Below are 27,834 nucleotides of genomic sequence, written 5' to 3'. Positions count from 1 at the left end.
GCGAGGGGGAGAGAAGGCAGAGCGAGGAGGGGAGAAGGCATCGTGGGGGGGAGAAGGCAGTGGGGAGGGGAGAAGGCAGCGTGGGGGGGAGAAGGCAGCGTGGGGGGGAGAAGGCAACGTGGGGGGAGAGAAGGCAGCGTGGGGGGGAGAAGGCAGCGAGGGGGGAGAAGGCAGCGAGGGGGGAGAAGGCAACGAGGGGAGAAGGCAGCGAGGGGGGAAAGGCAGCGAGGGGGGAAAGGCAGCGAGGGGGGAAAGGCAGCGAGGGGGGAAAGGCAGCGAGGGGGGAAAGGCAGCGAGGGGGGAAAGGCAGCGAGGGGGGAGGAGAGGCAGTGTGAAGGTGGGGGGAGAATGCAGCGTGAGGGGAGGGGAGAATGCAGGAAGGCAGCGTGAGGGGGGGGGAATGGGAATGGGATGGAAGGTGGCATGAAGGGGGAATGGGAATGGGAAGGTATCGTGAGGTGAGGGAATGGGAATGAGAAGGCAGCGCGAGGAGAGGGGAGGGAGGGAATGGGAAGGAAGCGTAAGGGGAGGGAATGGGAAGGTGACATGAGGGGAGGGGATGGAATGGGAAGGCGATGTAAGGGGAGGGAGGGAATGGGAAGGCGATGTAAGAGGAGGGGAGGGAATGGGAAGGCAACGTAAGGGGAGGGGAGGGAATGGGAAGGTGACGTGAGGGGAGGGAATGGGAAAGTGGCGTGAGAGGAGGGGATGGAATGGGAAGGCGACGAGGGGAGGGGAGGGAATGGGAAGGCAGCATACCAGGGCATTATCGGGGCAATAAAACAAGTCCAAACAGCAGCGTTTTCCTTCTAACCGTTATGTTCTACATAAAACCAGGCGGTAACATTTAAAAATCAAAACGAATGCTATTTGGTGAAGGCCTGCCTGTATGCAGTCCCCCCCCCCCACGCATTCCTCCCCACACATTCTCCCCACCCCACACATTCCTCTCCACGGTCACCACCCCCCCCCCCCGCACATTCCTCCCCACATATTCCTCCAACCTCCTCAGATTTTAGACTAAACGTGCACACGCATCGGCGATTTACTCAACCTTTCACTCGCACACCTGCACAGATTTTCCCACACCTGCACTGCACGGTGACACGTCCTGCGTGGCTTCGGCACTGCAGAAGTACATGGTTCGCGAGACGGTCACATAACCTCCTCAACCGTGCCTTGCACCAAGGACGCAAGTTCAAGTTCAGATCGCATGCCCGTGAAACCCATGCACCGCACACACGTAAGCAAGAACAGGCCCACACACACCCCATGGAGTCATTTGTTCCCATTTCTACCACGTCCATTTGTGCCGTCTCCATACCTCTTTGCTTGCAGAAACTACCGACTATTAATATATTGCAGTGACTATTAGTATATTTATATTAATATTTTGTAATGAAAGCACACATAAAATGGTGTGTTGCAAAAAAAAAAAAAGAAGCCTCTTCACTTGCAGCAACAACAACAAAACAAAAATTCTCTTCGCTTACAGAAACTACCGACTTAATATATTGGCGCAACTATAATGGTATATATATATATATATATATATATATATATATATATATATATATATATATATATATATATATATATATATATATATTACATATATTAATATTTTGTAATGCAAGCAAATCGCCCAAAACAGAAATAGCAAACAGCATATGTAATTGCTGGAAAAAAAAGGACCCCTGTGGACTGTGCTGTCATGCATTGCAAAAGCAGGTTATATGAAGCACGGCGTTTCACTCAATGAATTGACACTTTATGCACATTCCATAAGCTTTTCTCCACTCAATATAATAGTCTGAACAGTAGAAAATGTTAAGTTTAACGCTTTGCTGAAATAAATACACTAAGTTATAAAAAACGCTAATTTGTTTAAAATTTTGGATTTCACTCCAGATTGACACTTATTTTGTTCAACAGATCCGATTCTCAAATCCGACATAATATTTTGATGATAAACTTTAATTGGTCCATGAGAGGAGATCGTGTTTCAAAATCGAGGCATGTTTGAAGAGGCCAAGCCAAATGGCGAATTAGAACCCCCAATCCAGGGTGAGTGAGGACTCCGAGGTTGTCCAAGGATGCGCATGATGAAGGATATAAATAAATAAGGCCATTGATTATAATCTTTAAAAGGGGTGCTCTAATTCACCCAAACACCCAATTTTTAACCTCCGCCATCGAAGATCGGAGGTTACTGTTTTCACCCCTTTCTGTTTGTTTGTTTGTTTGTTTGTGAACAGTATTACAGAAAAACTCCGACGGATTTTGACGAAACTTGGTGGGGGGATTAGGTATGGTCCAAGGATCATGCCGTTAGATTTTGGACTTTGTCCAAAATCCAATATGGCCACTATGGCAGCCATTTTGAAAAAATATTTGATTTTTTTTGTTTTTTTGCATTTCTACATGTTTTAAGTGATTTCCACCTCCCCCCCCCCCCAAAAAAAAATTGTTAGAGAAAAAAAACATTTTCTTGCAATTTTTTTTTAAAACAAAATTTCGATGTTTTAGCTCGTCTGTTCGAAGAACAGAGAGCTATAGCGATACCCCCGGCGTCAGCGTGAGTGTGAAATTTTTTGTATTACGGAAAAACTCCGACGGATTTCGCCAAAACTTGGTGGGGGGGGTTAGGTATGGTGCAAGGATCATGCCATTAGATTTTGGACTTGGTCCCCTCCCCCCCCCCCAAAAAAAATTGTTAGAGAAATTTTTTATATTTTTTTTGGCATTTCTGCATGTTTTAAGTGATTTCCAACCCCCCCCCAAAGGAATTGTTAGAGAAAAAAAAAATTTGCAACTTTTTGTCAACAAAATTTCGATTTCTTTGTTTTTGTATTTCTGCATGTTTTAAGGAATTTCCAACCCCCCCCCCCCCACCCCCCAAAAAAAAATGGAAAAAAGAACTATAACTCTGTCAGCATTGTTGACATCATATTTAATGAATAAGATATAAGGTTCACTTGAGTGACCCAGCAGTATTGGCGGCGGAGGTTTTGCACTGTCCCGAGTGCTCCCCCTCGAGTTTCCTTCCTAATGTTTTTATCGACCACACTATTTTTTATACGCCCGATATATACATATATATTCGGGTGTTTCACTCATGGTGGTAAAAAAATGAAATTAGTTGAAAATTGTCAGAAGGGGTGTCCCCTTGTTTCTTATGACCCATAAATATTTTAGGCAAATATTTGGTTTGATTCGTCAATATTTACTGGTCCCACAGTTGGACAAGATTCCACATTTCAAGTGAAACTTCGAAAAAATCAAATGGAGGAGAAGACAAAAAATTGCAACGAACGTTTATTGAACTGAAAATTAACAAAAAAAATTATGAAAAAGAAATGTAGAACAATTATGCAAGTAGAGCAGGGCAATCAAATTGTTGGGCTCAAGGAGCAGGAGGGAACTTAGCAGTCACTCCAGCCTTTGTTCTCTTGACCGTCTTGCGGTCATGATGAACAACTTTGAGGAGGAACTGCTTCTGCTGCTCGTCTTCGGTTCGGGCTTGGAGTTTTTGTATCAGTGCCACTCCTCTCTCTGTTGCATCATTGGTGACCTGCAGGCCTCGGACGGTGGCACGAGTTTGTGGATCTTGCAAAACATCTTCCACGTTATAGGTAATGACCATCCTCCCAGCAAAGATCCCAATGGCCTCTAGTGTTCGCCCTGTTACCAATTTGGAAAGACCGTCAGGGAGAGTGAAGTTCTTCTTTTCAAGTCTCTTGAGTGCTTTCGAGGTTGCTGGATGGCTTAGGTTCTTGACCATGGCCGCCCGGTCATCGGGAGACACTCGTTCGTCGAAGAAGGCTAGGGCCACTCCTTGCTCTGAGAGGTACCAGAGGTGCCTTCTCTGCCGTTGACCCGAGGTCTCTATCCACAAACACCTGGAGAATCGCCAAGAACTCCAGGTCATTCTTCGGTGCACAGTTTGGGACAGCTGCCTCATGTCAGAATGTGACGTAAGTGAGACTGACGAAATGGGCCAGTCGTCGGACTCCGCGTTTTTCCGAACTCGTCAGCTCCAGTTGTTGCAAAAACAGGGCAATCTTCAGGATATAAATAGCCTTTGCCATCCATCTCGCCTGATGGTAGACTCCAGGGGCCCAAAATCGAGGCAGATCTCCGCTCCATCCTCCTCGGTAGAGAAGAGAGAGCTGAAGGAGTTCAAGATAGTCCTCTCTTGGGTGGGCTGCATCATGGATGACTCTCCTGAGGAAGTCTATCATCTTCAGCCTTTGTGATTCGCTCCACTCATCCAGGGGTTGCTCGTCGCTGAGGGTACCGGCAGATGTCTTGTCCAAGACGTCCCATTTTCCTCAGAATCGTTTGAAGAGGGGAATGTCGGGACCTGGGGGAGAGCCGAAGAGGAGTTCATAGGTGTTCTTCAGTACCACCTCGTGAATGTGATGTTGGCATGCCAGCCAAAGAAGAGGTCTTCCAAGGGACTGTTCAATTATGGTGCAGGCTCCGGTAATCATGCCACTGTTGGACGCAGTCGTATCAAATGAGAGACCGATGATCTTGTCAGCAATCTGATACGTGTCCAGCAGCCGAAGAACGGTATCTGCTATCGACATATCGGGATTGCTATCAACATATCGATATGCAATTATCGACATAGCTGACTAAGGGAACCTGTATGTTGTGTGCAATTGAATTCCAAATTCGTAACAATATTTAAAAGTTCATGATTGACGCTCTCAAAAGGCACCGTACATGTGCTCAGTATTTAAGGAGATCCGGATCTTGAACGATGAAGTCATCAATTTGTTTCGGCCAAACAATTTATCCCGAGATGACCCTCAAAATTTTTCATACTGACGAGATAAAGCGTTCGACATATGCAAGTAGGACATCATAATGAAGCCACCTTTGACATCATCAAAAAAAAAAAAAATCACATTTCTCATGGGGAGAACTTGATATGTGAAAAGTTTCAATTTTTTTCCATGAAACGGTTTCCAAGATTCAGAGGTCCAAGGTTTTTCCTTTTTTCCAACATTGCTGCCACACCACACGACATATGATGTCATATTTATTGTTAAAACATTCTACATGAGCAGAGGTTACAACACCCTGGTAATTGTTTATTATTAAACAGCTGTAATTGTTTATTGTTACCTATTTTCATTTCTTCTCTTTAACACGTTTGCCAGATCCAAATCACAAGATATTTGTTACTCATTATGTTTGCAGCATGACTAATGACTTCATGATTCTTCTCATGTTATCATGGTTTTAAGTTGTCATGGAGAAATGTCAGTATCCCTATATTTGGCGGTGTCAACAGTGATTTACAATGTTTCCGGAGATGCTGAATAAACGTTCTGCAGTCACTGGTGGCAAGCGTACACAATTACTTTTTAGCCATTGTCGCGAGCATCGGATACTTCGCTTCCTTGGATCTCCATAACTTCAACAGACAACAATCTGCGTCCAATCACGCCTCTGCGAGATATCGATTGATCTTCGTTTTGCCGCACAGAGAAAAAGCTAATGCCGTCGTTTGTCTCTGTCGCACCCTGAAACATGGAAATGCTCCTGGGTGGGAAAAAAATATAAATAAAAGTTGCTTCAAATCAATCCAAACCTCCAGGAAAATTGTAATTTTCTTTTCAATTACATGAATAAAATTGAATCCAGTTTATCGGGGTGGTGCACAAGACAACAGACTGCTCCTCGATCACTCCCGACATTTTTTTTTTTTATTTGCTGTTCATAAATATGCTGCAATATCTTTGCTGTGAAGAAATATGATGATTTTGGAATTTCAAAATAATCTAAACAGATAAAATAGGATAGTTCTGTCTGTCGGATCTCAGAAGGAGAAGTCAGACTCATATACCCACAGTTTGTGAGTACAAGTCTGCTCATTTTCTTCACAACTTGAAAAAAACTGGACACAGCAAAACAAACTTCTCTTTGTTTTGTAAAGAATGACAGGAGAAGCTTTTGATATAAATTGACGAAACAACGAACGAATCGAGATAAGGCAGAATAGGAATCGACTCCGAATCCTGGATGGGTCGCCACTCCGACGCAGAATACTTGACAGATTCATTTTCCCAGAGCTGGTACTCATTTTGCCGAGCTCGGAAAATGGCAGGCCGAGTCGACCCACCTGGTGTTATTTATGGCACGACAGGGGCTTGAACTCAGGACCATAATATCTTAAGCCTGTCACCAGAACTGTAAAGACACCACCAGGCTGAGACAAAGATTGCCTGCTAATTGCAGGACCTCAAGGTAAGGTAAGGTGTCGACTGAAGTCAGAGGCGTCCCGAAGGCTCTTCTTTCACTGGCTTTTACAACTTGGGTAGGGGAGCACAAAACAGCTATCCCCAGATCAACTATTATGGATTTCTTGCCCCCAGTAAGCTGGTACTAATTTTGCCAACCTCAAAAGGACGACAGGCTGAGTCGACCAATGTGGTGTTATTTGGGCACAGCTGGAGTTTAAACTCAAAACCTTCAGATCCTAAGCCAACCACCTTAACCATTAAGCCACCAGCAGGCATGGCAGGACCACAAATGGAACGATAAACCAGAGTTGGTGTCAAAGCCACCCAATGCTCGCCTGTTTATACATTTATCGTTTTTTTAAAAGACGAGTCTAATAATTAATATTTTTTATAAAGCATTGCAGTGAAGTATAATTATAAAGCCATATATGTATTTGTATATTGTAATCAGTAACAAGAGCGCAAGTGAGCACAATATACGCCCTAACAAGAAGGTATATACAGAATTGTGCTACGACATGGAAAACAGCATCCTGGTTGCCATGGCAACCACTTTAGATGACGAACGTATGTCGCGACACACCGTCTCCACAGTCTGTACCTATGTAGGAAATATGAAACGTGAAAGTTGAAAACTTTGGGAGAGTGCGGACAGGAACGGATGGAAAAGAGCATCCCGGTTGCCATGACAACCACTTTAGATGAACGTATGTTGCGACACACCGTCTCCACAGTCTGTACCTATGTAGGAAATATGAAACGTGAAAGTTGAAAACTTTGGGAGTTAGAGTGCGGACAGGAACGGACGGTCAGACAGACAGACAGACGGACGGACGACCGTTATCACATAATACGCCCCGATATATATATATATATATATATATATATATATATATATATATATATATATATATATATATATATATATATATATATATATATATGTATATCGGGCGTATAAAAAAAATAGTGTGGTCGATAAAAACATTAGAAAGGAAACTCGAGGGGGAGCACTCGAGAGAGTGCAAAACCTCCGCCGCCAATACTGCTGGGTCACTCAAGTGAACCTTATATCTCATTCATTAAATATGATGTCAACAGTGCTGACAGTTATAGTTCTTTTCTCCAACATTTTTTTTTTGGGGGGGGGGGGTTGGAAATCACTTAAAAAAAAGTCGAAATTCAAAAAAAAGAAATCGAAATTTTGTTGAATAAAAAGTTGCAAAATTTATTTTTTCTCTGACAATTTTTTTTTGGGGGGGTGGGGGGGTTGGAAATCACTTAAAACATGTAAAAATGCAAAAAAAAAAATTCTCTCAATTTTTTTGGGGGGGGGGGGACCGGTAACACCGGTCAACGAGCGTATTATGAGATTAAGGATTCGTCACTCCTTAGGTGTCATTTCCCTGGTCTCTGTTTATGCTCCGACTGAGGCGAGTGATCTCACTATGAAGGATGCATTCTACGCCACGCTCGAGTCTGTGGTTGATCAGTGCCCCAGACGAGATACACTTCTAGTCTTGGGGGATTTCAATGCATCGACTGGAACTGATAGGGATGGTTATGGAGGTGTGTGTTGGTCCCCATGGGTCAGGAACTATGAACCAGAATAGCACTAAGTTCCTTGACTTTGCAAGAAGTCATGGACTTAGGGTGGCTGGTTCATGGTTTCAGCGCCCACAAGCTCATCGCTGGACTTGGTATTCCAACGCTGGCGGTGTGGCAAAGGAGATTGACCATGTCCTCATTGACAGTCGTTGGAGGATGATCCAGAACTGCAGGGTCTACCGGAGTGCTCAGTTCCTCAATACTGACCACAGGCTTGTTGTAGCAACTCTAAAGCTGCACCTTAAATCCTGGAGAATGGTACCATCCCAGCCGAGGCTGGATGTTGGCAAGCTCAGGGATGAGAGAGTAGCTAAGGAGTTTGCGAACAGGCTGAGTGGACACTTGGGGGTCTGGTTGCTTTGGGGGTCCTGAAGAGTTGTGGAGTGCCTTCAAGACCACCGTCCTTGATGTTGCCGGTGGATGTCTTGGAACGCACCGCAGGGCAAATAAGAATTTTGTCTATCAAGGGACACTGGATACCATTGACCAGAGTCGCAGGGCCAGGCTGAATGGCAGAGCTGAGCTGTTCAGGGAGCTGAGGCGTAAAACTGAACGTGCAGTGAGGATGGACAAGGAGGCCTATGTGCGAGGAATCTGTGAGGAGGTACAGCATCAGCTGTGGACAGGTGATTCTCGTCCCGCTTAAAGGGGAATTCGCGCATTGCGTTCATCCAAGCCCATCCCTCGGAGCACTGCAGTTAGAGTAGAGAGTGGTCGGCTCTTGACAGAGGAGTCTGAAGTGAAGGCCCGCTGGGCCGGTTACTTTGAGCGGTTGTACCAGGCTGATCCCCCAGCTGTTGAGTTGGACGTCAAGGGTGTTACAATCCCTGTTGCTGACCCTCGAATCAACTGTGGTCCACCTTCTCTTGTGGAAACACGGGCTGCGGTGAACCGGTTGAAACGGGGCAAAGCTCCAGGTATCTGTGGCATCCATGCTGAACTTCTCAAGGCTGGTGGAAATGCTGCACTCGTGTCGTTGCATGCAGTTTTGTGCTCTGCCTGGAACACAGGCATCATCCCAACTTATTTAAGAGGGGCCTTGTTGTTCCTCTCTGGAACGGGAAGGGTGATCGCCAAGACTGCAACAACTACCGAGGGGCGACGGTGCTCTCAGTGCCGGGCAAGGTCTTTGCTCAGATAATTCTTGATAGGGTTCGCTACCATCTGCTTGAGCACCAGCGTCCAGAGCAGTCAGGCTTTACACCAAAGAGGTCAACGATTGACCGTATCCTTGCTCTTTGTGTCTTCACCGAACGCAGACGAGAGTTTCGGCAGGGGCTGCTTGCAGCCTATGTTGATCTCTGTAAAGCATTCGATTCAGTGAATCGGGATGTCCTCTGGAGGATTCTTGGTCTTCGTGGGGTGCCACCAAAACTGATCGATCTGATGTCTGAACTCTACTCTGGTACTGAGAGTGCTGTGAAGTGTGGTTGTACCATCTCCGACTTATTTCCAGTTGTTACTGGAGTTCGTCAGGGGTGTGTACTGGCCCCCACACTTTTCAGCACTTGTATGGACTGGATTTTAGGGAGGATGTCAGAGAGATCAAGCTGCAGTGCATCGTTTGGGAATGTCAAGATCACGGACCTTGATTTTGCAGATGATGCAGTCATCTTTGCGGAGACTTGAGATATCCTTTTGGGGGCCCTGGAGGTGCTGAATGAGGAGTCGGAGCTGCTGGGATTACGGGTTTCTTGGGTCAAAACTAAGATCCAGGCTTTCGGTGACATCTTGGATGCTGCTGTCCTGTCTGTGTCTGTTTGTGGTGAGGATGTTGAGGTCGTGGAGAGATTCACTTACCTTGGCAGTGATATTCATGTCTCTGCTGGCTGTGAGTCAGAGGTCAAAAGACGTCTGGGTCGGGTCTGGGGAGTCATGGATTCACTGGATCATGGGGTGTGGCGCTGCCGGTACCTGTGCGGGAGGACGAAAGTCCGAGTCTTCAGGTCCTTGGTACTTCCAGTCTTGCTCTATGGATGCGAGACTTGGACTCTGACCAAGGATCTGAGATGGAGACTTAATTCCTTTGGTAACAGGTCTCTTCGGAGAATCCTTGGCTATCGCTGGTCGGATTTTGTGTCCAACGAGCAGTTGCTGAGAGAGACTCGGATGAGATTTGTTACCTGCATAGTCCGTGAGCGTCAGTTGCGGCTGTATGGACATGTGGCTCGTTTTCCTGACGCTGATCCTGCTCACCAGATTCTCTCAGCGAGGGAGTCTCATGAGTGGAGGAGGCCAGTGGGCCGACCACGTTCCTCGTGGTTGCAGCAGGTTGACCATCATCTCAAGGAGATGGGGATGGGCCTGGCATCTGCCTGGGGGATGGCCAGACGGAGGCCCCTGGAGTACCGGCGGAAAGTGGACGCAGCGACGCGCTGTTCTGGCACATGCTCCCATACCTGACCTGACCTGACCAACTCCAAAATCTAATGGCATGATCCTTGAACCATACCTAACCCCCCCCCCCCACCACCAAGTTTCGTCGAAATCCGTCGAGGAGTTTTTCCGTAATACAAAAAATTTAACATTTTCATGCTGACGCTCACGCCGGGGGTATCGCTATAGCTCTCTTTTCTTCGAACAGGCGAGCTAAAAAGAACGAAAGAGTTCATAGAACACCTTACTCCACGTAGTCTTGAGAAGAAAAAAAATCACATGGGTGGAATCTACGAGCAGCAAATTTGATTGTCTACCATAATATTTTCTCCAAGTACTGCTAAACAAAAGTTTTTGAAAGTGACAAAAAGCCAATTTGTGTTCCACAGTGTTCTAGTATATAATTCAATTGAAATATAATCAAGATTTTAAAGGCTGTAGAAATAAAAATTGCAGAAATTTTAACACCATTCATGCAGTGTCTTCACGCCACCTTGTTCAACAAGTTACATTCGTTCTACGTGCCTGTCAGTCATGTCCTTTTGATGTCTCTAAAAACAGTAAGGTTCCTGTTTGGAATGATTTTCAATTTTGTTTGACTGCCAGACAGGCAGAGAGGAGGAGAGGAGATTGGGACCATACTCTGTGCAGAGCGTTGGTGCTGCCCAAGCAGTCTCCTTGGCTATTGGGCACAATCCTGGACGGGTCGCCACTCCGACACAATATACCAGCATGCTGGCACTCATTTTGCCGACCTCGGAAGGATGACAGGTCGAGTTAACCCCACCTGGTATTAATTCAACAGCTGAGCGGGATTTGAACTCAGGACTCTTGGGTCCAAAGCCCGCCACCCTAACCATTAAGCCAACACCAGGCATAGACAGGCAGACAGACAAACTAATAAAATTATCTCACTCCTCTCTGCGCATGTGGTCAGGCCAAATTCAGGGCTAAAGTACTGCAAAACTATAGGTTCGTTTTCCGATTTATCTTACTACAATTCACTGTCTGTCCGTCTGTCTGTTCCCAGGTACCCCAAAAACGGCTGAACCGATCGCAACCATTTTTGGGTGTGTAATCCTGGGACCCATTGGAGTAAAATAGGCATAAATATAATAACATAACCCCCTTGACGGCTCCCGTAGGGAGCGGGTGCTTAATATACGACATTCAATTGAAATCAAGTTCTTCCTTGATCAAAAACTTACGTTTGTAGACAGAGAAACAGACAGACGTGACCCAATTGCTTCACCCCGTTTTTCGCTTCTTATGCGCGGGGGAATGAATGAAAAAGTGGGTTGACAAGATGGAGGCAAGAGGAAATCATGAAGCGATACAAGGAGGAACGTGATTGGACAGAGACAAGGAGACAATTTCACAAATGGTAAAATATAGGAACAAAAGACTGCAGGGGAGCAAGAAGACTCGACTTTGTTGGGTTGACAAGGAGGATTTGATATATGAACATGTTTGCTCTGTTTGAGCTGGGCAGGAATCGAGAACTGAAATGGCAGACAGAACAAAACTGGATGATACACAAGAAGAATGAAAGACCACCAAGCAGTCTTCCATGAGAAAGCAGCAGGTCCTGCAGGGCAGCCTTTTGACAAATAATGACTTTCAAAGCTTTCACTTCATGGAAAAAGGAATGGGATGCAGGTGCTTCAGCACACAAAGAAAAGCAATACTTAATTGTTTCAAAGAAATGCAATGTCATTATAAGAACCCAACTATGCTGCTTTGCAGTGTGGGTAAAATATGCACATGCAGGTTGGGAAAGTAAATTGCAAGTTTGAGTGCATGGTCCCAATACTTTTGCTCATATCTATTTATTAATATTTGCTAATAATAATAACAATACTATCAAGCATGTCATATCCATCCCAAATTCAACCTTTAACCCTTACTTTTACTTAATTTGGAAGCAAAAACAGAAAAGATAAAACAAGGAGGAAATCTGCCAATATGCACGAGTATGGCATTTTCAACCTTAACCTTCAACGCGAATGCATGCTCATTAAAAACAGCTGCAATTAAACTGCAAAAAATGCTCACCAGAATAGTTTGCAAGATGCGTACATTCGTCCATGACACCTTTCATGAAGAGTAGCGTGTCGCACCAAACACCAGATGCACAGCCATGTTGAACTCCAGTCAATCCTGGGAGTACACTCTCGGTATTTATAGGAGCTGAGGCCTCTACCACTAATTGGTCTATCGAATGGGTGATCTCATCTTCAAACTCGTTTGGTGTCGATGCGCTCTCTTTCCCAAATATATTTATTGCACGATGTAGTTTGTTCTTAAATGAGGTAGTAGTGGCACTATTGTTGCAACCTTCTGTATATGTGGCTCTTTGTCCAGAACCATCTTCAACATCTACCGAAAGGCCTCGTGGAAGTTCATCCTCTGCCTTTTCACAACTTCCAAAATGATGGGCAGTTTTGCCAAAAATATTCATTAGTCTACCCACTTTCCTCCTCCGTCCAATCTGCAGCCACCGTTGAGGAGGACAGGCGTGACTCTGGCTTTCCTGGCTAAATGCTTCCCAACCTTCCCAGAAAGAATCCGTCTGCAGAAATTCAAAGGATGGAAGGGGTGGGGGGAATAAGTAAATAAAAAGACAAATGTATTAATTAATAGTGAAAGAAAATCATCGACATCAGCCAAGAATAAATTTATTCCACACAATCATGACCGAAGTGGCATGATATTGTTACGAATCTGGAAGCCATGAGCACTTAGCATACAGGTCCTATAGCTCAGTTATTTCGATAAGTAAATGTGGATAGATAGCTCCCTTTTCCCTTGTTTAATGGGTAATTAAATGTTCATGCGCTGCGGAGTTATTTTGATAGTCAGGGTTTTCGTTTATTTTTACACCACCAACATTGACTACAACAACGCCAGCATCACCCTCACCTTCACCTCACTCTGGCCGACGCCATGGTGGGCGGAGTTCAAGGAGGAGCCTCGCGGCGGCCCTCGACCAATCAGCGTGCTACGAGTGAGGTGGCCGCCGCTCAGCCAATCAGACCCCACGACGGTGAGAAAGGCGGTCCGCATGACATCACCACACCCCCGGGCCAATTGACGGACTTGCCACCCGTTTTGGCCAATGACAGGGCAACGAGTGCATTTTGTGCGCCAAAACCGTCCAGTGAGGAAAAGCGGGGAGGGAGGAGACGGCCCCTACCCCCCCCCCCCTGGACGGGGGTGAATAAGGTTGCGGCGCGATCGGACCGGGAAGAGAGATCCTTTCTCCACAAGAACCGCAAGTCGGTTGCGCACCGTCTCTCTGTCGGTGAACAAGAGAGCTTTTGATATAGTCGATGACCATTGAGCAGGCAAGGTTGTGGTCAATCTGACAGGCAGGTTGAACGAGTGTGGAGTTATCATCCCTCGTTTCGACGTTCAACTCAAAGACTTGGAGAAGTGGCAGAGAAACCTCCTGCCTTCTCGACAGTTTGGGATACAGAGAAGAGTTTTGGTTGCCGGGACGAGCGCTGAAGAGAGCTCTGGATGCTATCATCGCATCTCGACGCTGGTCGAGTTCACTCGTGTCAGCCGAACCACACGAGGTGGACAGGTCCATGGCCGTGTGTGTGTGTGTGTGTGTGTGTGTGTGTGTGTGTGTGTGTGTGTGTGTGTCTGTCGGTGGGCCTGTCTGTAAGTTGGAATTGTTTAAGTGCTCTTTGCTGTACATACGTGCATCTCTATAGTCAGATAACTCTGCTTCTTGCGTGCTCCCCCCTTTCCCCCATTATAAATAAATACATTTGTTAAATGTATCAGTTCGTTGCTGTGTTTCTTCCATTGGCTGAGCATGGCACGTGTTGGTGAATTATAAAGGCTGTTGCCGCTGTAAATGTACATTTGGCCTGACAGGACTTCGGCAACCATCCGCTCAGGTTGCGCACGGGTCGGGCACGCTAACGGCTCGACTCGTACGGGTGCCGTCGAGGGTGTGAATACTCGGTAACTCGCACGTGGATCTCTAGGTATTTTGAAGATTGGCAAATAACCCTGTACCATGTGGTGGAATTATTGACGATTCACGGTCCGGTAAGGGACCCGTACCCACGGAGTTTTCCGAAAGGTACGATCTAGATTCCGGGTGTTTGGTAGAGTCAAACCTACTGCTCCACCTCGCGGTCGTGCTCACAGCCAATACCTGGCTCCGCAACAATATAATTAATGATAAATCTCACATGTTCGATTCACTTTTGCATTGACACGGTGCAGACGTAAACCTGGGTCACCTGTCAACAATTCACCAGCCTTTAATCGGCCATCGAGTGTGTGAGCACAGCATCTTTATTTACATGTTATATGAACAATCTATCGTGCACACCCAGATGTTACCAGCATGCACAGTTGATGTTTACGTGTACATATGAATGGCAATGTTAATCATAAATATTGACCTATTTGTTGTTCTCAACCAAGAACAGTTAATGCTGCATGGAACTCAGTTTCAAATCATGTTGATAGATTGAAGAACTAGTCTTGCTGGTGCTGGTGAAGGCTCGTATCAAAGGACAGGTTGAGCAGGACGTTGATTGAGGTAAGCTAACTACCGTGGGAAGGGTTATTGCCCAAAGTCAGCTTCTCCTCGCTTCCTACAACGATTAACACACCTCAATAAATGTCCTGTTGATCTCATCCATTGTTCAAATTGCATGCACTGTCTTGGTTTTTCATCATTCCAAATGTCCTTCTCCTACACCTAATATATGTGAAAATGCAAAAATGCTTTGAGCTATGGGAAATTGGAGATTATTGTCTCAAATTTCTCTCTTTGCTGATGGATGACTCCACCCTCTGCCGTGACATTCCTAATCTTTCAGATAGGCAGGTTCCTCTGCCCTCTCTTCAGATATTGACAAAAATCACAAGCTGTTCAAACACTTGGAATATGTCTTTTAATCCTGACAAATCTGTTTCTCCCCACTACCTCCCGGCAAACCTTCCTATCGATTTTCGTTAACAAACCCCTTGAAGAAGTTCAGTCAATCAAACTCTTGAGCCTCACTATGAGCTTTGATCTTTCTTGGGCAAACCACATTTCCAAAGGTGGCCTCCAAAGCCAGTCGCCGACTGGGCATCCTCCATTGTACAAAGTCCTTCCTTGACACACCTGAACTCCTAGCCACAGACAAGGCTTTCATCCACAGCTTGATGGAGTACTGCTGTCCCCTCTGGGTGGGTTCCCCTGCCTCACATATTGCTGAGCTTGAGGCTGTGGAAACAAAGGCCTTCAAGATTATTGGAACCTCCCACGAAGAAGCTGAGTCTATGGACCTATCACTTCACCATTTCAGACAGGTCACTGGTGGTCTCTCTGTCTTCTACTGCCTCCTTTCTGCTCTTGCAGCCTCTGCTCTTTCTGTGCTTCGTCTGACCAACCCCCCACCCCAGGTTTCTGCAGGGTCCACACAGTCCACCATTCCCACATTCTCTTCAATCCCATCCTTCCCTCCAAGTCTTCAAGACTGTTCACCACCATCTCAGATCATCCCCATCCAAAACCATGATCTCTTCTTTTACTTTCCAGTTTTGGTATCCAATGTTCATGTCTCCCACTACACGAAGTATAATGAAGTGTAAATGTACTTTAGAGCGATGCACTGGATGCCTGAAGGTCGAAAGAGGGTTTGATGACCTCCAAAGACCTGATGGCGTATGGTAGAAAAGGAGCTGAGTGAGCAAGAAACCACCTGGATGGCAGCCAGTAAGGCAAAGAAAGACAAAATTAAAGTAGCACGAGTTCCTCAAGAGGCTCCATATGTCACCAGACATGACAGGAAAATAAAAAAATGTGGTTTATCAAATGCTTCTGTAAACACACCAACAAGGGTGAAAAATATTCCGATCCAGTACAAAATGCTGGTTTAAATGCAGTTTGAGTGTTGACAAAGACACTTGCCCCATGATACTGCAGCAATGGGGTGACGTCATGCAGGTAACGGCCATCTTTGGCAAATTGCCGCTCCAGCTCCCTCCAGCTCACTGCTTGGCTGAGCACACCCTGACAATCAAGAATACAAACATCTGTCTCACCATGCTCCAAAAAATATATTTCAGCAAATGAATCATTTGGGTCGAACACTCAAAAATATCTTTTGGCACAAAACTAAATATCTTATATATTATTTCCGAGTTTGTGGTTTCCTGTCGCGCTATCTTCGACTTTGTTCTGCGCTCGAGGAACGTGATATTCGGCTTACATTATCTCAAAGACCATATGAGGTGGATGGTACAAAAAAAGTAAATAAAATGGTTCTGAAACAGTGAAATCGTATTCCACTTACTGCATTAAAGTAAAATTACTACCGATACTCTCGCATCAGTTCCTTTCTCAAACACACCCACCCCAACATTTCGCGCAGAGCGCGGGTTATGCTAGTTGTTCATAAAGAACGAGAAATATTGCATACAAAGTTTTGGCACATGCTCATTGAAATGGGATAATGCATTTAAGTCTACAGCAGTTACATTTCAAATAAATAAACACATAGCTTGATAATTTCACTCCACAAGCTCAGATTCCAATACAATATAAACTGCTCACCTAAAAATGCCTCAATTTATACTATAGAGCACGATTGCCCCTTGGTTTAACGAAGGGGGCCAGTGACGATTGTAACTGTCTGTAGCATAGCGAGTGAAATCGGTCTCTGTCGCATAGCAAGGACATTTTATTTTATTTTGCAAGTACTAAAGCCCGTAATCATTCAGAATGGCCTCCTCTAATGAGGGGAGGAAATAATATTTGACCACAATGAGTAGACATTAGTGTCACATTGTATGCCAGACCTGTTTGGGCAGGTGCATTATCCCACCCAGATGTCTTTTTACCCATGATCCAAGAGTGGCATGGCAGTTGTCCTAACTAACTTTACTTCCTCAAATTTGGAATTCTGATGCAATCAGTTGGATTTGAGCCTATAACCTCTGGGATGCCAGTCCAGCGTCACCACCAACAAGCCACATCTTAGGTGCAAAGGATCTTTAGGTTGCTCCTGGGAGATCGATCGGCTATCTCTGTGCCTCAGGCCTGTTCAAGCAGAACTGACCGGGGAAAATCAAAAACAAGCCACAATGGTACTCAATATTAAGCAATGTCAAATGTACAAAAGATGTAAACAAAGTATAGAAAGACAAAAGCCTCGCATTAATATATGTACTAGCATAACCCACGTTCTGCGCGACATGTTGGGGTGGGTGTGTTTGAGAAAGGAACTGATGCAGAGTATCAGTAGTAATTTTACTTTAATGCAGTAAGTGGAATACGATTTCACTGTTTCAGAACCATTTTATATACTTTTTTTTGTACCATGCACCTCATATGGTCTTTGAGATAATGCAAGCCGAATATCACGTTACTCGAGCGCAGAACAAAGTCGAAGATAGCGTGACACGAAACCACAAACTCGGAAATAATATATAAGATGTATACCTCCTCCTTTTCTACTGGCAAGGCACAAAGCTGTAAGGACAAATGGCAATAACTTTTATCTCGTATTACCGTAGTGAAAACACCCGAAGCAGTGGACCATGAAAGGCAGGGTACCAGTGGAATCGGCTCTGGCCAATTACTGACAGCGATAGATGCCATCTGGAATGGACACATTGTGTCAGGCAATGTTTTTTAAACTCAAGGCAAGCTAAGGATCAAGTTCAAAGGAGATATATACTGTACACACAAATGAACAACCTTCTCAGCTAATGGGACAGTTTAGTCTTGAGGTGGATTTTAGGGCAAAAATTTAAACAAAATTAAAAACTACAGCGAAGTCGATGGCACGCCATTGTAAATCCCCACGCTTCCCACCAAAAGCAAAGTTGACAGATGGCAAAAAGTTCCACCAGTAATGACCCAATATCAAATTTTGAGTTTAAAATCTTTTTTCCCATTTTGACCCCTGTAACCTACCGCATGAACCGGGGGTCAAAACCAAAAAAAATCATCACATATTTCATGCTGATTGCATGTACTGTACAAAATTTCATCAAAAAGTTTCAAAATGTTCCTGCAATTGCATTTTTTGTTTGTTTGACTTGTTGACCCTAAACCAGGAACCTCAAGGGTAGAGCCAAAAACAATACTGCTCTCATCTGTGCCATGTGGTAATCATACCACCAAGTTTAATGAATTTCTGCAAAACCATTTAAGAAATAGTGTGACGGACGGGGACAGACAAACAGAGACAGATAGAAGCCAATTATAATATCCCTGCTTTTTTTCAAAAGTTTCATTCCCTGGTCATAACAATGACCTCCACAATTGGAGTTTTAATCAAATTCACAACAGCTGCAAAACTCATCCACAAATGAAAATATTGCAGATCAATTGTTGTATTCAAATGAAATGAGGAAAAACTGCAATTCAAGGAGTCAAAAAGACGACGTATTACAAATTATTTATGCAAAATCTATTTAAATCGGACGCAATTTTAAAAATATGGCGAATGTCAGAATCAGGCCTTTATGGTCCGGGATACGAGGAGCATTCAAAAAGGCCTGGAAAAAGACGAGTTACTCAGTAATCCAATACACACAAGATAAAAATACAACTTGGACAAGGTATATGGAGAAAAACAAATCGACAATATTAACTATTTTCTCACAAATTATATATCGAAATGAAAAGCAGGAACATCTTGGATGGTTGCAGGAATTTAATTAAAAGGACCTTTTTGCATGCAGAGTGTAACTATTGATAAACCAAATCCGACAAATTAACAACGCACGAATACAACGTAGGTGTACGTTGTACTCTCCGACCAAGTATACTGACAGGTGCTCTGTGACGGGTATACTGCTCTTGCCATGCAGACTGAAGCACCCAATGACTGCGTTCCTTGTCTATATGGAATCCATTTTGTTTCGTTTTCATGAACATCAGTAACCATTGTGACTTAATAAAAGTGATGCAGAGTTCGATGTTGGCCGTATAAACAAGGAAAGCAGGTATTATGCGATGTCAATCGGCACAAACAACATAGTTTCACGTTTTACATTTACCTCGCGATTGAGATCAATGCTGATGCAAAACAGGTGGAAATCGAAAATGATGGTGAATGTCTGATATATTTGATGCTCATGGAAGACATTACGCAGAAGGACACCCTTTAAGATGAAGATGTTCCTAAAGTTTTGAAGAGGCACATCACTAAGCTAACCACGCCACACCACCAGCACTCACGTGGCCTCCCATGGAGACGCCGCTCATGCCTAAAGGACCCAGGCCTTGTCTCTGAAGCCAGTGCAGCAGACAAGCTGACTCGAGAACAAGTGCTCCACCCATGACAAACAAATCAGCAACACGCCGTAGGCATGATCGCCTTGTCATTGAGCAGGAATGAAAATGGTATGTTAGAAAATGCAACAAAAACCATTGTGCAATGCAAAGCATGTAAAAAAAAATTTAAACATCGGCAACACCAGTTACACAACATTAAAAAAAATTAATGAATCGAGCGAGGGGTGGGGTGGAATGGGAAATAACAAAAATGGATGCAAATTAAGATGTCCAGGGTTTTATCACATAACACAGTGAACTTACACTTGTCCTTTGGGCTTTCGATAGCCATCTGGAGGCCACAAGCATCAAGGTAATCAGCAGCTGATATGCTTTGCTACATTTTGAGCAGAAAAAGGTCTCGAGAGATTAATTGACAAGCCGAGACAGTGTACTTACAAAGTTCCCTCCATCTAAAGCTAGTTGGCATCTCCTCAAGGGCCACACTATGACTACATAATGGATGAAAATGTCTGGATTACACCTGCACAAAGAACAATAAAAAGATCATAAATAATCTGTAACAAATAAATAAAAATAAACCAAGTATCTTGCCAAAAGGTGACCATGTGTGACTTCTTTAAGGTCACACTGAGGTGAACAGAGCTGCTATCCACCAGGAGCGACTCCTTGAGGAATATCTGCCTACGAGAGATTCCGATGAGAATCGTTCTACAGAGTAACCATGAAAAATATGCGTTTGCCTCATAACGTCACCAAATGACGTCATAATGTCTCAAGCTTGACATATCTAGAAAGCACTCAGAGGTGTTCAATTTGAGGGACGACACGATATGGTTCCTAAAACTTGAAAATTTGACCTTGGGGTCAAATATGTTTGACCTCAGGCGCTAACCATGAGGGTCAAGGCCAATCGCCACCAAAAATTAATCTGAGCGCCAGACCATGAACTATATTCCCATGAAGTTTGAAGACGATCCGATCAAAATTACTCAAAAAAATAAGGGTTTCGTCAACTCCCCTGATTTGCGACAAAGTGACCTTGACCTTCAAAATTTTATGCGCTGAAAGGGACCTCTATAGGCCTCTGATATGCGAAGTTACAAAAATTTCCAATGATAACTGTGCTCTGCAGAATTTTTTATACGTGATTACAGACAAATAAAAAAAAACATAGAAGCTGACTAACATATCTTGCAAAAACTTCGTTTTGGCAAGATAATAAATACAATCAAATATAATAGCCAGAAGTATCACTATTTCAGACAATTGGCAAATTCAAACCCAAATTGTACTGCTCAATCAAACCAACAGCCCTCAGCTTCAGTTGTGGCATACAAATCCGAATTGTATGGAGCGCTAAACTCACATGATCCCTGTTTTAATGGCCTTGGAACTGGATTACAAAGCAAAGTCCACAATATCATCGACAGTTCCGAGCAAATTGCCAAGGCCGATTCTATCGTGATATTCAATCTACCTTGGATTCAACTGTAAAAGATAGCTTATCTGTTCAATACAAGTTACATTAATTACCTCCACCACAGAAAGTGGACGGAGGTCATGTTTTTATCCGTCTGTGAGCAGGATTACCTCAAAAAGTCATGGAAGGATTCAGACAAAACTTGGTGGACTGGTTGGGTGTGTGACAAGAACGAATCCATTTGATATTTGTGAGGATCCGAATCCGGAAAAGAGGGTTGTTTAAAAAAAATTTTTAAGCGATTCTTCACCATTGAGAGTTGCGACCAAAAAATATATTTTGCACGATATTTCAAAAAGTTGTGGACGGAGTATGACAAAACTTGGTGGACGAGTTGGTTAGGTGACAATAACAAGCAGATTAGATTTTGGTTAAGGTCAGCAGATCCAGCCTATCAGTGGGATACAAAATGGAAAATGCTCAGCCTGGCTGAGATATGTGCTCTCCCAACTGCCATTCGAGTTAAATACCATTTTCCTGTCAAACTTCTTCCTTTCTTAATAAATGTGTATTCCCCATTTACGCTTTCTTTTTTTTGTTTGGCCAAAATCAATCTCAGTTTGGTTAAAATTTTTGGCACCAAATTTAATGCTGGTTAAACATTTATGTAAAAACAAAAAGCAAAAAAAAACCAGGTAAACAACAGCAGAAATGCTTTCCATTATCCAAAACCATATGTCCATAATCCAATGGAATGGAGATTTATTGATGGCATCAGTTTACTTTCAATGAGGCCAAGACACTCCAGTCTCACACACAGAATGTCAACCTGTGAACACATACTTTGTAAAGAATGTCTACAAGTTGAAAAACCACATCTTAGGCCATCCAAGCAATGTATCCAACTGTAGAAAAATTCTTTTTTTCAGAAGTTAGTCAGGCTGAACTATCCTCTCCAATACACAATTAGTGTGTGCCCTTGAACACAGTCAGAGTAATAGCTGCTGAGAAACAAGCTTGCGACGATCACAGAAGGATACAGTATGGATTTTCCAGCAGGAGAGAGGCAATTCCGGCCTCCTTGATCATTGGCCGAGCCATGAACCTCCGCCTCCGCCAGAAAAACTGGTTCCACAGAAGGAAAACAAGGGCAGAAAAATGTATAAAACGAGAAATACAAATTTAAATACAGTACAAATCAAGGTCAGGTTGTGAAAATTACCAAAGAGCACATCATCACAACTGTGCAGTTAACCAGGAAGAGGAGTTTGTGGGTCCCCAATTTGGCTATGAAATGTACAAGAGACATTGGACGTTTTAGCCAATCATTTGCAAGATGAGGTTTCCTGCACAGATTACTGGGCAATTCACATATTAATAATGATGCAACGAGTAAAAAAATTCACATCCAGTAATTTTTAGTTTTTAAAAATTTATGTTTCACCTCTTCTATTTCAGCCATGTACTATAATAAGGAAGCTGCAATATCTCACTTCAGGATGCAACAACTAAAATTAAGTAGAAGGAAACTACTCTACAACTGCTTTCATTATCAAATTAACCCTGGTCATGTTGATACGTCGTCTCTCCACTCTGAAGAAAGGTGGGCCAGCATTGGGCAATCAGTGCAAAACATTTGGCTGATGCAAGGCAAAATAGTATGAACAAGCATCAAGGGTGACCAGTGGAATTAATCCAAAAGGAAAAGGAAGAATGACTCTGGGGTCCAGTGGAATGACACCTTTGGATTTTGTAACAGCTCACATCTTACCATGCATAAATTTAATCAAACAATGAGCTCAAAACTCTCAAGAATTACCCACAATGATATATGTCCACTGAAGAGCATCCTCTGGCTACATTCTTCACTCGGCTTGCACACAATAAGCGCTTGAGGACGCGAGCCTTTATTGTACAACGATATACTTTTAGGAAGTGGACACAAGCTTTGGAGATGCAAAAGCATACATACACGACCGGTCAAAAGTTTTAGAACACCCCCATTTTTCAGTTTTTACTGAAATTTAAGCAGTTCAAGTCCAGTGAATAACCTGAAATGGTACAAAGCTAAGCAGTGAACTGCCAGAGGTTTAAAAAAAAATTTAGGTTACCAAAAACTGAAAAATAATGTAAATTTCAGAGTTGTGAAAAGAGGCCCTTTTCGGGGAACACGTGATGGGTTAAGCCGCTGTCACACCTTGACGATTTAGCGAGCGTATGCCGATTTATGAAAAATTTGTCTAAAACGCTGGCACACGTCGAATACGTTATGGGTACGTTTTGTATACGTTAAGAGCACGCTGAAAAACACTGCAATACGTCGTAGTATGCTGGCTTTAAACGTTGTACTTTTGGGTTGTCCTCAAATGATTGCATGCTTGAAATTCTACGACGTTGCCGGTGTATGACTCACACGTTCCGCTACGCTGGCCATAAGTTGTAGGCACGTTATGCGATCGTTGACACACGTTACTTGTAAGTTACTCATAAGTCGAAACACGTCGGGGTAATGTTTAGCGTACCCGAAACTTATTTCTAACCTATGAGTAACGTTTTGAAAGCACGCTACACGAACGTTGTTCACACTTCGCAACACGTTACTTGAAAGTTCCTCATACGTCGAAATACATCAAAGTAATGTTTGGGGTACCCGTGACTTATTTATAACCTATGAGTAACATGCTTGGGAATTATTTGTAAAGCATGTCCTACGCACAAATACATATGTAGACGTATTTAACGTCTTCAGGACGAACACAGAATTACTGAACACGTTTCGAACTCACAGATGCCGTTTTATGGCGTATTGGCAGCGATTAGGGGAATTGGTATATAAAAAAGGGCTTCGCAGGAGGAACCCGTCTTTTTTTTTTAGACTTCGTGGTGAGTACATGTCCATGTCATTCCGAGAGATGGAGGATACGACAAGGCTGAGACGACAATACCTACCTGTCCTCCAACATCAACATGACCTCATCGAGTTGACACTGCACCAGTTGCGTGCCAATAGAGCGAGGAGAAGAAGATGTGAACGGAGGAGAAGGAACTGGGTCAGACCATGGATCGGGAGGCGACGCCATTACGGCATATATGACCAGCTCATGGTGGAACTCAGGAACGAGGACCATGCATCCTTCATCAACTTCCTGCGAATGCCTCCAGCGATGTTCGACGAGCTGCTAGCCAGAGTGGGTCCAAGGATAACCAAGCAGTACACCTTCTACAGGGATCCGCTTGAGCCTGGCATGAGGCTGGCACTGAGCCTGCTGCTGTTGGTGCCGTGACTGCAGTGCTGTGGAAGCGATTTAACTCGTTCAATGAAAACGATTTTAATTGCCGAGCATCAGCGTCCAAAAACAATAGGCGAGTGAGAGCCATTTATTTTAATCGTTCAGTGTAAATCATTTCAATAGTCGAGTGGAAGCGATTTAACTCGTTCAATGGAAACGATTTCAATTGCCGAGCACCAGCGTCCAAAAACATTAGGCGAGTGACAGGCATTTATTAAAAGTGAAGTTGCAGCCTATGAATAGAAAACCTCAGGTAATCGTCGACGATACGCTGCCACGCTATGCATACGTTAGACTATCGTTGGGCATACAATAGGGAGAACAAGTATTTGATACACTGCCGATTTTGCAGGTTTTCCCACTTACAAAGCACGGAGAGGTCTGTAATTTTTATCATAGGTACACTTCAACTGTGAAAGACGGAATCTAAAACAAAAATCCTGAAAATCACATTGTACGATTTTAAAATAATTAATTTGCATTTTATTGCATGAAATAAGTATTTGATACATCAGAAAAACAGAACTTAATATTTGGTACATAAACGTTTGTTTGCAATTACAGAGATCAGACGTTTCCTGTAGTTCTTAACCAGGTTTGCACAGACTAGAGCAGGGATTTTGGCCCACTCCTCCATACAGATCTTCTCCAGATCCTTCAGGTTTCGGGGCTGTCGCTGGGCAACACAGACTTTCAGCTCCCTCCAAAGATTTTCTATTGGGTTCAGGTCTGGAGACTGGCTCGGCCACTCCAGGACCTTGAGATGCTTCTTACGGAGCCACTCCTTAGTTGCCCTGGCTGTGTGTTTCGGGTCGTTGTCATGCTGGAAGACCCAGCCACGCCCCATCTTCAATGCTCTTGTTGATGGAAGGAGGTTGTTGGCCAAGATCTCACGATACATGGCCCCATCAATCCTCTCCTCAATACGGTGCAGTCGTCCTGTCCCCTTTGCAGAAAAGCATCCCCAAAGAATGATGTTTCCACCTCCATGCTTCATGGTTGGGATGGTGTTCTTGGGGTTGTACTCATCCTTCTTCTTCCTCCAAACACGGCGAGTGGAGTTTAAACCAAAAGGTTCTATTTTGGTCTCATCAGACCACATGACCTTCTCCCATTCCTCCTCTGGATCATCCAGATGGTCATTGGCAAACTTCAGACGGGCCTGGACATGCGCTGGCTTGAGCAGAGGGACCTTGCGTGCGCTGCAGGATTTTAATCCATGACGGCGTAGTGTGTTACTTATGGTTTTCTTTGATACTGTGGTCCCAGCTCTCTTCAGGTCATTGACCAGGTCCTGCAGTGTAGTTCTGGGTTGATCCCTCACCTTTCTCATGATCATTGAGGCTCCACGAGGTGAGATCTTGCATGGAGCCCCAGACCAAGGGAGATTGACTGTTATCTTGAACTTCTTCTATTTTCTAATAATTGCACCAACAGTTGTTGCCTTCTCACCAAGCTGCTTGCCTATTGTCCTGTAGCCCATCCCAGCCTTGTGCAAGTCTACAATTTTGTCCCTGATGTCCTTAGACAGCTCTCTGGTCTTGCCCATTGTGGAGAGGTTGGAGTCTGATTGATTGAGTGTGGACAGCTGTCTTTTATGCAGATAACAAGTTCAAACAGGTGCAGTTAATACAGGTAATGAGTGGAGAATGGGAGGGCTTCTTAAAGACAAAACTAACAGGTCTGTGAGAGCCGGAATTCTTACTGGTTGGTAGGTGATCAAATACTTATTTCATGCAATAAAATGCAAATTAATTATTTTTAAAAATTATACAATGCGATTTTCAGGATTTTTGTTTGAGATTCCGTCTTTCACAGTTGAAGTGTACCTATGATAAAAATTACAGACCTCTACTTACTTTGTAAGTGGAAAAACCTGCAAAATCGGCAGTGTATCAAATACTTGTTCCCCCCACTGCAGGTTGTGGGCGCCTAAAACACGCTAATCAATCGTTGGTATAACTTATCTATAAGTTATCAAAGCGTTCTGTGTTCATCACTAAAAATTATGCATTTGTCCAAGTCGTTTTGAATACTTTAAATATACCATCAGAGATGGGGAATCCCCCGCCATTGAATGAAAAAGGTCATACATATTCCAGATGAGGGAGGTGAATTGGAAACAAGACACCATTTGGTCATCATCTCGAAAAAGTTCCCCAGGGGTGAGGAACATAGTAACCAAAAATAATTGAAATCAGATAAGCGGTTTTCCATTTATTACAAAAAAAAATTGTTTTCAAGATGGCCGCCCCAGTCGGCCATCTTGGATCCGGCCACACCCAAAATCAATAGGGTTCTTCCTTTTCAGGTGGTACATGTGTGACCCGAATTTCAAGTCGATATGGCAAATAGTTTATGAGTTATCGCACTAACAGCAATAAATGTTGCCGCCGCCCCAGTCGGCCATCTTGGATCCGGCCACGCCCAAAATCAATAGGGTTCTTCCTTTTCAGGTGGTTCATGTGTGACCCAAATTTCAAATCGATATGGCTAACAGTTTATGAGTTATCGCACTCACAGCTATAAATGTTGACGCCCGGACGGACAGACGGACGGACGGACAGACGGACAGCCGTCTGGGTGACACCCTGGGTGACAACAATATCCCACTTCCGCCACGCGGAGGGGGATAAAAACTGAAACAAAAAAAATAGTTCATCGTGGGAATGAGAAAAAAAAATTAGCCGAAAAGAACATCAAACAATGGTGCAAAGTAGTCTCCTATTCGTGGACGCAATGAGGATCCATCATCACCCAAACCCTCCCCATCAGGCTCACCTACTACTACTGACATGGACCTACTACAACTACTACTACTGACATGCTCACCTAATACTACTACTACTGATACTACTGACATTGACATCTACTCAACATGGAGTCTGGAACACTGACGGGTTCCTCTTGTGAAGCCCATTTGTATATACCAATTCTCCCAAACGCTGCCAAATCGCCATTATACGGTAGATGTAAGTTAGAAACACGTTCAGTAAGTTCTGTGGTCATCCGGAAGACGTCAATCAAATTCGTCTACATACGACAATGTGCGTTTGAGATACGTTACACATAGGTTCAAAGCACGCTACTCATAGGTTCAAAACACGTTACTCATAGGTGAAAAATTAAGTTTCGGGTATGCTAAACATTACCTCGACGTGTTTCGACTTATGAGTAACTTACAAGTAACGTGTGTCCGACTTGTGTCAACGATCGCGGAGCGTGCTGAGAACTTATGCCAGCGTATGCAGAACTTGTGAGCCATACGTCGAGTACGTCGTAAAATTTTCAGCATGCTTGAAATTTCACGACGTACTCGAAGTACCACGGAATATGACAGCGTATTTCATTGTTTTTCAGCGTGCTCCTAACGTATACACAACTTACCCATACCGTATTCGACGTGTGCCAGCGTTTTAGACACATTTTTCATAGGTCGGCATACGCTGGCTAAATCGTCAAGGTGTGACTGCGATGTTGATACTTCCAATTTTCAGGCGGTTATGATTTAAATCGGTGTGCGGCAGCTTTTTAACAGAGAACGCCACAAGTTCGTCGGCGATACGTGCAGCGCGCTATGCCTAAGTTAAACTATCGTTGGGCATAGGT

The 27,834-nt window shown here is 43.9% G+C and overlaps 1 protein-coding gene across 2 annotated transcripts in view; it reads right to left on the bottom strand.

Moving 5' to 3' along the window:
* ABHD18 (abhydrolase domain containing 18) overlaps nt 1-27,834 on the bottom strand; it is a 70,702-nt gene that overhangs the window by 20,809 nt on the left and 22,059 nt on the right. For both annotated transcript variants that reach the window (XM_085898622.1, XM_085898621.1), the window contains 6 exons: nt 21,976-22,060; nt 19,816-19,843; nt 19,456-19,594; nt 17,776-17,865; nt 16,174-16,275; nt 12,300-12,816 (listed from right to left, as the gene is read on the bottom strand). In XM_085898622.1, coding sequence (XP_085754748.1) covers nt 12,300-12,816; nt 16,174-16,275; nt 17,776-17,865; nt 19,456-19,594; nt 19,816-19,843; nt 21,976-22,060 — 961 coding nt within the window. The remainder of the gene's footprint in view (nt 1-12,299; nt 12,817-16,173; nt 16,276-17,775; nt 17,866-19,455; nt 19,595-19,815; nt 19,844-21,975; nt 22,061-27,834) is intronic.

The sequence above is a fragment of the Eptatretus burgeri genome, chromosome 10, assembly GCF_056783735.1.
Source record: "Eptatretus burgeri isolate ZD-2024b chromosome 10, Ebu_testis_v1, whole genome shotgun sequence".
Taxonomy (NCBI): Eukaryota; Metazoa; Chordata; class Myxini; order Myxiniformes; family Myxinidae; genus Eptatretus; species Eptatretus burgeri.
Note: the sequence above shows the minus strand (reverse complement) of the source record. Positions and strands in the feature narration are given on the sequence as shown.